This window comes from Perna viridis, chromosome 6 (genome assembly GCF_037379345.1).
Source record: "Perna viridis isolate PV_CMFRI_1.1 ecotype Kerala chromosome 6, ASM3737934v1, whole genome shotgun sequence".
Taxonomy (NCBI): Eukaryota; Metazoa; Mollusca; class Bivalvia; order Mytilida; family Mytilidae; genus Perna; species Perna viridis.
In genome coordinates this window covers 47,042,875-47,056,037 of record NC_142450.1, presented here as the reverse complement: position 1 = coordinate 47,056,037, position 13,163 = coordinate 47,042,875, and the positions used below count along the sequence as shown (strand labels likewise).

The window sequence follows — 13,163 nt, the reverse complement described above, 5'->3', positions numbered from 1 at the left end:
ATATATCAAAATACAGCGCAAAGTTTAAGCTATCAGAATATGTTAAGTATTTTTGACAGACATGAAGTAATTTTCAAGTATTGTTTTGTTACCGTACCCTCGTAAGATTTTTCCACTTAAACTGACTCAAAATGAAATAATTTTTACATCAAAATGTGCCTATGACTGTAAACGTTGTTTAAGAATAAATAAACTTTATTTAACCAGGGGAGGTTATCATATTTTCGCGCCTATTCCCATTCGGAATTCCAAAATGTCTGCGCCCATGTAATGATGTTTTGTTGAGAAAAAAATATTTTGACGATGGCAGCCGCGGGCAGAGCTGAACAAACAGCCCCAATTAAAAGCGTCGAGGTAATCTTTTTAATGACAATACAGTTGTTTCTTTTGTATCTTGGAACTAATTTATGGTTATTAGCTAAGGCTAGTAGTACGAGTATATTTCCCATTTCATTAGTCAAACGACTGTGATAAGGCCAATATGTACATGGTTGTTGGCTATGGTCAGTACGAGTATGATAATATTTCCAATTTCTTAAGGCCACTATGATTCAAGAGTCTAAGGCCTATTCGAAAACTGACGAAATCTCTTGATACATGTACATGTTCTTGCATTGTGTACATTTACAGTATATTGCCTATTTGAGCTGCGTGATAATATGGACGGTGCTTTAGTGATCTTCCGTATATGTAGAATGTAAGACTAGAACTATGAATGGCTAAAAAATATTCTGACCGAAGTAATAAAATTTGTCTACACGGAAGTAGATGATTGCAGAGGTGCTGTAATGTCTTGTACATGAATAGGAGAGTTCTTCGTGATGTCATCATTGACCTGTGATTTGGGTTTGGTTTGCAAGAAATTCATTGAGTGGCATGGGACATCAACTTTAAAATCATCATTATCTTTTTCATTTTTTTAAGAAAATTAAAAAATCCTTTTGCTCCCTACACTGCCAATAAAATTCATTTTATTTATGGAATTTTTAAAGAAATATTCAGTAATGAGACTACATGTATATGAGCATAAAATTTTAAACAATTTTATATGAAAATAGAGCTTTACATGTAAATTATAAGGTAGGAAACTCACTCAAATTCTAGCCAGTACTGAATACAATGTTCAATGTATTTATTATATGGCTATATAGATTTTTGCTAAAATTAGCCGGCCCTGCCAAAAAAATAGCCAGTCTTGGGCTGGCTGGCAGGCTACTATTTCTAACTCTGAATGTAAATGTCATTTTAAATTTATTCTTCAAGTAGAAGAGTTAAAAATTCACCTACAAAATATGAATTCTTCTTTCTAAATGAAATATTTTACAGAACCAAAATTGGATATAAAATAACAAAGCTATAAAGTTTTGAAAGTTTGGATTCCAGTCATGAAATTGTTAATTATTTATTTAGTTGTTTATTTGCCAACCAATTTGACACTTAGTGATATGCAAATTAGTGAATGTGACATTACTAATGTCAGATATGATTTTATATTTATTTATGTATTCATTTAATAATTTGGAAATTATTGGTTATGAAGAAATGTTTTAAGCTTTCCCAAAAGAAAGTCTAATGCATTCTCCCTCACTAAATGAGACAGCCTAAAATCATGTTAAACAATTTACTTTGAAACTATTGATTTATGTTTGAAGTTTAGGAGAGAAAATAGGAAATGAGGCATTTTAGGCTAAAAACCACTAATTCCACTTCTCATAGGCTTCTTTTTTCACAATTTCACAATATTCAATGGCTTCTCTGGACTTTACCTTAACTTTAACCTGCAGAGGACTATATATCAGCATGATTCTACATATGTCAGCTCACAATCCTCAGAATGGCATGTGGGGTTAGCAGACTTGCAGTGCAGTACTGGTCACCAGAAGTGAAGGGTCTATAAATAGCATGGAAAATCCCAGTGTTTTCACAAGATAGGGGTATATTTAAAAATCATTATGGAGATTAGGCTTCACATCACAAGAAGCAAAATGCACCTATAAAATGTACAGAAATGTTTTTCCTTTCAGAAACTGTTTAAATTTTTTAAATAAGATGAGAACTTTTTTCACAGCACTATGAGGAACAGGGGTAATTTCTGCGTAGGACTATTTTTGCGTACGTTCCAAATGCTCATTGGTTGAATTGGTGGTCTGTAACCTAAAGGGTCACTTTTTGTCTTAGAAAAAATAAATAACTATACAGGTATCTTCCTACACACATACTGAATGCATTTGCAAAGTTTCAGTGAAATGTGACAAACACTTTTTTAAATATTTGATTTTTAAATATAGGGTAACCAAGTTGTGCAAGCAAAAAAGTGACAATATTCTACCATACTGAAATGCATTAAATATTTGCAAAGAACTTTTTCTGACTTTTCAAATAAAAAATATCAATCACAACTTGTTTTTTAACAATATTAATGAAGAAATAGTTTTAAAAGTAATCATTTTTTGAGAAATTGGTCTATTTTTAAAAATTTATTTCTGACATGCCTCCCCCTTTTTCTTGATCACATGTCAAAAATCCTAAATCTTTAAATTTTCACAAAAGGTGATATATTTGACTTTAAATTTGTAAATACAGTGTTTTCACATTAAAACATGACCAGTAAAGGGCACCTAAAGCAAAAAAAGTACTCAATAATGGATTTTCCATGTTGCCATAGGGGAATGCTTAAATGGCCTTAACCGCAGTAATGAAAGTGAGTTTTTCCTCATTTCTAACCTAATTTTTGCTCAAATCTACACAAAACTTGATGTCAAGTGCTTATTACCACCATATTTAGGTAAATATAGCCCTCAAAGTTTAATATTTGATATTTTTACTAAATTTTCTACACTTTTTACAAGATAGGACATAAAAATCAGCCAAAAAGACCAATTTTCCATAATTTGGACCTATAACTTAAAAAAATGCATATTTTGAAGGATTTTTGTAGTGTATTCCTCTCATGGCAAAGTTAACAAGATCTTCAAGTAGTTTAAAGCTATTTCAAGAAACTTTTCATTTTGCCATGGCTTCAGCTTAAGGCTAAAAACCACTAATTCCACTTCCCATAGGCTTCTATGCTAATTTCACAATATTCAATGGCTTCTCTGGACTTTACCTTAACTTTAACCTGCAGAGGACTATATATCAGCATGATTCTACATATGTCAGCTCACAATCCTCAGAATGGCATGTGGGGTTAGCAGACTTGCAGTGCAGTACTGGTCACCGGAAGTGAAGGGTCTATAAATAGCATGGAAAATCCCAGTGTTTTCACAAGATAGGGGTATATTTAAAAATCATTATGGAGATTAGGCTTCACATCACAAGAAGCAAAATGCACCTATAAAATGTACAGAAATGTTTTTCCTTTCAGAAACTGTTTAAATTTTTTAAATAAGATGAGAACTTTTTTCACAGCACTATGAGGAACAGGGGTAATTTCTGCGTAGGACTATTTTTGCGTACGTTCCAAATGCTCATTGGTTGAATTGGTGGTCTGTAACCTTTATATCAACAAGAAATGTTATTTTTATTCCCTGGTCTGTGATCCTTTGGATATTGGATATTATTCCAGTCTGTGCCAAATTTTCAGAGGATCTGTCTGTCATTCAGTCAGACAGGCTGATTGGTTTTGTCTGTCTGAAATATTTTTTGTCTGTCCGAAAATTTTTACTATAGTTGTAAAAGTGGGCGATAGAGTAATCAAGAGAACCAAGGTTATAGCGGTAATCAAAAGTATATAATCCAGGGACAAAGGCCAGACATGGAAAACAGATATACACAACAAAGAACATAGAGTAACTAAAATCATACATACAAAGTGACAAAAGCAAATGAGCAACTTCTACTCCACTAAAAACTGGGAGCATAGACCAAGTGCATTGGTAGGGTAAGCGTTCTCTGCTTTTCTAGAAACACCGCAGTGTATTACCATTTACATTTGTTGATGTATTTTGTAATAATGTATGGTGTACAACGTATTTGTTGTTTTAATTTTCATATTGTCTCTGCTTTTATCATGTTACTTTGTTAATTTGTTCATGTGAAATGTTGAGAAAGTTTGAATACTATAGCATTTTTTTTTATTAAACTTTTATTCCTGGGCTAAAGAAGACATTGCATCCCAATGTAAGAATAAATATGTCCGTATTCCTATCCCACCAAAACTTAATCCCAATGCTTTTTGAAATTAGTTGCATTTGTTTAATTTACTGTAAGAATGAATGTGTCCGTGTTCCTATCCCAGCTATTACTGAATATCTGATCAGGACGATTTTCCTCATATGTTTTCTTCCTTTGGCTGTGTTCAGCCTCTGTTATCGGATGTTTCAAAGACTTTCCATGGTTTGCCCCTTCCACAATTTTTAGTTAAACATTGGTCTCAAACCAGTAATAGAAACGGTATTAAATCGTGATCGGAACATGCCCACAAAATGATAAATCCTGGAACCGAGCACAGAACACGTTGGACATTTGGTCCAGGAAGATATCGTAGTTGATCGGTTCGGACCGACGACATTTGGGAAAGACTATTATTCTGCAGATTAGTAGATCATTTCGACCAGAATGAAAAATTTTCTACAGTTCCATTGTTGGAATAGAAAATCTACCACAATACTGTGACCATTGTCAAAAGTGTCTAGAAAACCCAGTTATTCAACCTCAAAATTTATGTTCCAGTCTTATTTCTTTGATTAGTAGAGCCACGAATTTGAAAAAAAAAAAAAGTGAATTGCTGTCTGAACAGGTGAAGGAATATTTTATGACAAGTAAATAATCACTGAGGAGCAATCAGATGATCAGGGTTATCATTGATGATTGACAAATGACTTGTCATTTGCTTGGGATGACCCCAGATTTGTCTCCAAGTAATCTTTTGATGTGAGAGAAACAAAGTAATTTTATATTGTGAAATCTAAGAAACAATGTAATTTTACTAAATGTGACATCATTTAACTTTAAGTTGAAGGAGAATTCAGTATAAAACATTGCGAAATACATTCATTTGAACAATGGTGTTCACATGTGTAAACACACCAATTAGAAAATGGATCCTGATAGTATATATCACCATTTTATGGAAAAACAATCATTTTCTAAAAATAAATTTCTACTGCACAATTAATTTGACAACTTATTATATCGGTATTGTTAACTTTACTGGTCTGAATGTTGTAGAACCATGAGCAAAAAATTTAAAAATAACCATTGTTGATGCAAAATGTCAATTACCTCCCTTATAATTTTCTATCTATTTCCTTTTTTACATTTTCTATAGTACATTTCCCTAGTTTTGATTGCAACAATATAGAGTAATCTAGTGAAACCAAGATTCTAACAGAGATCAAAAGAATGTAATCCAAGCACAAAGACCACACATACACAACAATGAACATGAAATATCCAAAATAATATGTACAAAGCAACAAAAGTAAACAAGCAACTCAGACTCCACTAAAAACTGGGAGCATGGACCGGGTGCACTGGTAGGGTAAGCTTCCTCTTCTTTTCTAGAAACACCTGCCCAAGTCATCATAAAAAGTCAAGTCCAAGGTAGACAAACTATAACCCGTTGAACAAATCGGTTCTTATAGTGTAGATGGATACACCATAACGATCCACGAGTTCATGTTGACGACCATAAAACTTCTGTAGTGATGACTTCAATCTTGTATCAACATAACCCAGTTCCAGAAGCCTCATTGTAAGAAATCTAATGTGGTACAAAAAATCTGCATAGTTACAGCAAGCTCTGGCTTAACATATGACTTGTGGTATGAAAACTCCATACACAGGTGCTGAAGGGATGTTGCCACAGTTGAATATAATCTAGATAAATTAATTATCAAAATTTAGGGATTTCAAGGCTGTATATTGTAAGAACTAAACATGCAAAAACTCACTTCTTGAATTATTGTATATAGGGGCATTCTAACATGAAATTGAGCTTTCACATCTTTGAATACCTAATTTTCCTAATGTTCTTTTTATTTTTTTTACATTCATGATGACTTGTTTCTATTGACCTTATCCAGGACTGTACATCACCAATAGAAATGAGCTATATCCTTTTAAGTTTTAGCCAGTCTGATTCATAGTACATGTGTGTACAAATTCCAGAAATATAACATGGATGATGGGAATAATTAACACATGCACATCAACTGATGTGAATTCCAAAAACAATTGCCCCTCCTATTACAGTTTGAATAATACGATTGGAGCTACATTTTTCCAAGGCTAGTTATAATTATGTTCTTGAATAGCATATCAGTGATTTTTCAACAAATCTGTATGCATGAATTAGAGCCAAAATAAGGCTGTGTCCTGTGCCAAAAGCATGACGATTTTCTCCTAAAATTCCCAAAAGTCTGCAATGATTCTTTTTTAATATAAAATCATCGAATAAGGTGGAAAGGTTTTAATTTCTACCTTTCAAAAAACTCAAAATTCACTTTTTCCTCACTTCTCATCTTTTGTTAAGGAAGATGTCAATTTAGGGACTCGGTGTAACCAGCTGTATGATGAAATATCATTTTCTGACATACAATGTATGTCCCAGTTTGTTATATATTTAGATATTTATTCCCAAATTGAAATGGAGGAAACCCTTTAAACAAAGCTGAAAAATAAAGTGGAACAGGGAAGACAGATGTGTAAGTACATGCAATTATTCCCCAACTTTTTCGTGAATATTGTATGAAGCAGGAAAAAAATTATAGGAATGCATCAAAGTTGAGTATATATTTTCAATGATAAAAATTAACACTTATCTTTATTCATTTATTGATCCTGATAAGTGTCAGTTTCTTATTATTTTGTCGTTGCGGAACATTCCTAGTAAGGCTGCTTCTGTTGACTACTGAACGGTAACTGGTTTGACTGATAACTTTCATCTCAAGAATGTTGTATTTACATACACACACTTTTTGCTGTTGAGTTCACTTTATGCACCCATTATTACACAATTTTTTTGTGATGATTTCTGTATTTACCAGGTTATTAGTCCGAACCTTGCTGTTTTGGCCTGATATGCAGCCAAAGGCCAATACTGTGAACTGGCTGAGGACCTGAATAACTTGGCCAGTACAGAAAATATCACTAATGATTTTGATACCTTAATTAGCTAAGCCAATACAGTGAAGAAATGGTTTGATCAAGAGTGTCTTCACATATAAAAAATTGAACACAGATTGGAGCAAAGACTATACACGACAATATTACAGGTGTTCAAAAGTGATTCTGGTGTTTACAAAGAAATGTGTGTATCTAATTCCTATTCACTGTAATCCTTCTTTCTAGTTCCTTAGGAAGAAATGGGAAAGAATGCTACCATGTCAGCATGACCTCTTCATTCCTTCACAAATTCAAAGTCTTGAAATAACAATTTTTACTGGATTATACTCACTTGCATTATGACAGTTGCCACTGACATATTTGAATTATACCACTGTTGACACTTGAGTATTTTTTTTTCCTGATATTTAGATTAATAAAAATCAAGGACAACAGAAATCTGAATAACAGGATGTGCAAGAAAATTTACATGGGAACATATTTTTAATAACGATGTGTTATGACCATAAAAAAAATTAAGACTTGACATGAATATTTGATGTTGACAAATTATGTTACTTTTATCTTACATATGTGTAACTGATTATTTCTATTTTTTTATCAACATCTTTTATATTTATTAATTAATTTATTTATTTGCATGAACACATTTATAATAATTGGTTAAAGTAATCAAAATAAAATATATATTAACACAGAGACAATATGCATGACCTTGGGTTTATTGTCAAGCATATATGCGAATAAATATATACATGTATATAGCTATGAATGCTAAATGGTATTTTCTCTAATTTTGAGACATTCTTCAGTATAGTTTGACAAAATGTTTGATATTACAATTGAATTGCTGTTAAGCATTGTTAGCATATTGTAGATGGATGACTGTGATATATTTTTATTTAAATGTTTGGTTAAATTAAATACTAGCTTTTCTCTTATATCTTTATAAGCATCACATTTGATCAGAAAATGAATTTCGTCTTCAGTTTCACTATTATTACAACAGAGATACGTTCTGCTCTGTTTATAACTGCAAACACCTGGTGGCTGTATAATGGTATGACAAGGTTCCATACCCCAGAAAAAAAGATTTGGAATTACTCGAGTTAAAGTACTACAAGGTTTCTTCCCCCAGGCAGATCCTTTGGCGAATATATAATTGCAATTCAGAGCTGTATCATTCTCTATAAATTTGTACTTACCCAGACCCTTGCTGTTATATCAAGCTGTTCCTTGCTAAAAATTCTATTACTGTTTTGACAAATGCTTAAGCCAAACTAAAAGACACCTTGCAACCCTTTATTTTTACAAATTGGGTTGATCCAACATTTGTATGTCTTCTTTTTAGATGAGACACAATATTGTTTTACTGGTATCTGTCCATCTTTGTCTTAAATATCAGTCAACCTTTTTTGTTCAATAAATTTCTATAGGTACATGTAATATAATAAATTTAGGGATATTATCTCAGGCCAAAATATTTTACTTACCCAGCCTATGAAGTCAGGCCCAAACCATGCTTAAAATTATGTAATAATTTCATTATCTGTATATTTTTTGTCCCCTGCCACTAAGTGGAAGGGGACATACAAATACATTAATTTACTGTCATCTTTACGTGTGTCAGTCTGCCATGTCACACTTGTGTGCAAGTAAATCCTAGGAAACTACTTGACAGATTTTGTTCAAATTTTGTAGGATTGTTAGTCACCATTTGTAATTGATTATATTGTGCCACCATTTTTGATTTGACAAATTTTACAGGAGCTATTTGACTTTTGTGCTTTGATTTTTTTTTTTGCAGCGGCAGATGATATATGGCTAAAAGTTGCTGGTTGATTTCAGTTTTCATTCTCACAATGTACAACTTCTCTAAGCATTTGATAAGGTGCAGTGTACATAGACCTGCATTTCTTGTCTGTTATAAAAAAAAACTGCTTTGAATTCAAATTTTCAGTCTTTTTTCCTGTGGATTTTGGAATGTACTATTTTACATGTAGAATGATAAAACAATTCTGAAGTTTTTATACTGATATTTAACAGGTAATTGACCAAAGAGAGGCTGAGTCAACTTTAGCTTATTTTTCTGTAAATCAAGTATGAATGCTGTAGAAGTCAAGTTTTAAAATACTGTAAATATTTTAATTTTGGTGGTGTACTAATTTACGCTATTTTTCTCCATTGACAGAAAAGCGCTAAAATAGTTTCTGCCGAATCGACAACAAATTTTAACACTATATAAAGTTAATCTTTTTTTTTTGGTACTTCAAAAACTGAAATTGGCAAATTTGTTCAGGTGACAGAATCTGAGAAAATTAGCAATCACATAAACTAATACATTTACTGAACATTTCATTATTTATTACAGGAGAAATGGAAGTTGTTACCAGCTTTTTTGAAAGTAAAGGGATTGGTTAAACAACACATTGATTCCTTTAATTTCTTCATCAATGTTGAGGTAAGTATTGGATTCACTACAGGTTCTATTTTATAGCATTTGATGAAATGTTTTAGTGAAAAATTACGCTATGAATTAATAAGTATCAAGAAGCAACTCATCATATGTATGTTGATATTTGTGCAAATTGGTTTAGGTCATTCATTTTGGCCACATGTCTAATTTTAATGAAGTCATTCTTAGTGAAAAAAATTTGAAAATCAAGGCACTAAAGTTCTGAGTCAAATAATATAGAGCGAAAAAATGATACAAAAACATAATGAAGAAACCCTGCTGCGTTAAGTAGTGAGCACATTAGCATACCACATATGCCATTAAATTGCACAAACTGTCCCAAAAAATGGCCCCTTCAAGAGATATGTGAAAATCAATCCCATGCTATCATTGCCATTAATGCTTCATTCTTGCTTGAAAGGAACAGGTAAATGCATTTATAACAGCCTTAGTTTACCGTAATTTTAGTTTATCCATTGGAAAGACTTTTTGGCATATTTTTTTTTATTAAAAAGAAGACAAAAGATTTAAAAGCTGTTACAACATTTACATGTCAAAATGACGTCACAAAGTTTAATCGATTCTATGCAATTTCATTTAATTTCTAATGAAATTGGGAAGTCGGCAGTGTTTTTTTTTTATCCAGCCATATGGACCACAGGCTTCAACAAAATAAATATTTTGTCAAAGATGTCTTGATACAATAGACTTATATGGTTGGAATGTTTGAGTTGTCAATGCTTGTGGCCAAAATTTTCTGCAAAGCTAAATTAATGAACTCAATTTGTTGTACTGACTGTACTAACAGATTTCACACATTTTTTGTAGAATGTCATGATAGCACTTACATGTAAATACCAGAATACTTTACTAATGTAATTTGTAAAGTACTCATCACACTACTTTGCGAACTACAAGTAAGCTGCACAATACATGTAAAAGAAAGAAGTTTAGTATAAAACTGAGTAATCCCAATAATGCACCTTACCATTCTCAGTAGAGGTATATATGTACTGGGTACTAACATTTTCATTTCACAAAATATAAATCAAATAAATTTATGTTTGGTGTGATTGCAATGCTTGTTGTCTTACCCATTTCATAGACAGAAATGATCAGATTTAAAATTATTATAGTTTTAATTAAAAGCACTTATTTTGTAGATAAAGAAAATTATGAAAGCCAATGATAAAATCACCAGTGATGCTGACCCAAACTTTTATATGAAGTAAGATGTCCTACTTTTTTTTGTGGATAAATCGTAATAAGGTGCCTGTTGTATACATGGATGTGACATTGAGAATTTAAGTCGGATGGTCAGGTTACATTGCCAAAATTACTTGTTGTACTTAATATTACAAAAATCCATCTTAACAAATTAAGTTACTTCAGAAAAATTGAAAATTTTTAAAAGATAATAACAAAATATTAGCTGAGAATTCTAAGATACTTTATACTTCCTGATCCAGTAGATTTATTGTCAGGAAATAAATTTGTCATTTAACGAAAATGTGGTCATAAAGTGGATCTATGAAACAGGACCCTGATTATCATTTATTACATGTTTTTTTTTTGCGTAATATCCTTTCTAAAGGTCCCAAGTACCGTGAACCACTCTCCATAAAATGCTACTTCAATTTTCAAAGACCCCGATGTAGCAATAACATTGTCTACTATACATGACAAATATGTTGTCGTACCAACAGACAAAGCCCAAAACAACATTGTTTTTGTCTGCAAAATGGTTTACTTCAAATGTTTATTATCAGAGGTAGACATAGAAAATAATAGCAGTGATAAGAGCTATACTGCTACCACACTGTCCAAAGAAGAGATTTTGGAAAACCATAAATCTGTGATATCATCTTTTGGTTTCTCTGCCAAGGACGATGATTGTGATTTACCATCAATGTACTGGATTCCTTAACTCCACAAGAATTCATACAAACAATGTTACATAGCTGGATCTGCAAAATGTACCACCAAACCTTTTTCAAAACTTTTAAATTCTATACTCACTGCTGTCAAAGGAGGTCTGCAGTCCTACCACAACACTTGTTACTCCCATAGTGGTATTAATTCAATATGGATCCTGAAAAATTCAAAAGATCTTTTGGAGACAATCAGTTCGACTACTAGCAGAATATAATAGCATTGAAACCTATGATTTTTCAACACTGTATACTTTTATTCCCCATACACAGTTAAAATCCCAACTTAAAAACATTATACATTGCTGTTTTTCCAAAAAAGATGGTACACCTAGATACAAATATATAGTTCTTCGTAGAGATTCCTCATACTTTGTAAGAAATAATTCCAAATCATCTTCCAAATATACAGAGGAAGATGTTTACAAAATGCTGGAATTTTTCATCAACAATGTATTTGTCCAGTGTGATGGACATGTTTTTCAACAAACGGTGGGCATTTCAATGGGAACAATTGTGCTCCTTTATTTGCTGACGTAATCCTTCACTCTTATGAGGCTGACTTTATAGCTGATCTGATCCAAAAGAAAGAATTTCGTTTAGATAGATCCTTTAATCTCAGTTTCCGCTATATAGATGACAATCCTAATTTTTTATACATCGCATCTACCCCAAAGAACGTGAGATAAAGTATATTACAGACATTATGAAGTCAGCCTCATATCTTGATCTACACTTGGAAATCGATGGTAAAGGAAAACTATTGACCAAACTTTACGACAAACATGATGACTTTTCATTCAGAATTGTCAACTTTCCTTTCATCTGTGGCAACAGCCCTTCAGCACCTGCGTATGGAGTGTTCATATCACAACTCATACCTTATGCCAGAGCTGTTGAAACTACGCAGACTTTTTGTATTGCACTAGAATTCTAACAAATAGGCTTCTGGAACAGGATTGTGTTGCTTCAAGATTGAAGTCATCACTACGGTGTATCCATCTGCACCATGAAAACTGAATTGTTCAATGTGTCATATTTTCTCTTTCCTCTTTCGTGTAACCAGGACTTGACTTTTTATGAGCAACTAGGCAGGTATTTCTAGAAAAGCAGATGACGCTTGCCCTACCAGTGCACCTGGTCCATGCTCCAAGTTTATAGTGGTGTCCGGGTTGCTCATTTGCTTTTGTTGCTTTGTATGTTTGATTTTAGTTACTTCGTGTTCTTTGTTGTGTATGTCTGTTTTCCGTGTCTGGTCTTTGTCCCTGGATTACATTCTTTTGATTACCGCTATAACCTTGGTTCCTTTGATTACTCGTTAACTGGCTTTGCATGCATATTTAAATTAGCAGTTTGGTTATTGATAATTTACTTAACAGCTGTTCCTGTTAAACACTAAAACTGTGATGCTTCCTAATTTTATTTTCATAACCATCTGCCTGTATATTTATCAGTTCATCAATCATACTGAAAAAAGTTCATGGACAAAGTATTTTCAACCGTGAACAAAATTGACTATGTTGGCTATGATATACCAGTATGCATCAAGTTAAAATAAGGTATTAATTGCAATCAACTACATGTATATGTATATATGAGCACCATACCAACTGCCTCTAGTGTGTATTTGTTGTTATGATGGTCTGTGATCTTATTAAATACTACAGTTTTTTAAGATTTCTGACTTTTTAAGCTTTGAAATTTTTAGC

The 13,163-nt window shown here is 32.4% G+C and overlaps 1 protein-coding gene across 1 annotated transcript in view; it reads left to right on the top strand.

Annotated features, from left to right (window-relative positions):
• The first annotated feature begins 228 nt into the window (after nucleotides 1–228).
• The window catches only part of LOC148615301 (DNA-directed RNA polymerase III subunit RPC2-like), a 37,974-nt gene continuing 25,039 nt past the window's right edge, over nucleotides 229–13,163 (top strand). The window contains exons 1-3 of the mRNA XM_088590138.1: nucleotides 229–354; nucleotides 9,440–9,529; nucleotides 10,687–10,751. Of these exons, the coding sequence (XP_088446264.1) occupies nucleotides 304–354; nucleotides 9,440–9,529; nucleotides 10,687–10,751 (206 nt within the window). The 5' untranslated portion in view covers nucleotides 229–303. The remainder of the gene's footprint in view (nucleotides 355–9,439; nucleotides 9,530–10,686; nucleotides 10,752–13,163) is intronic.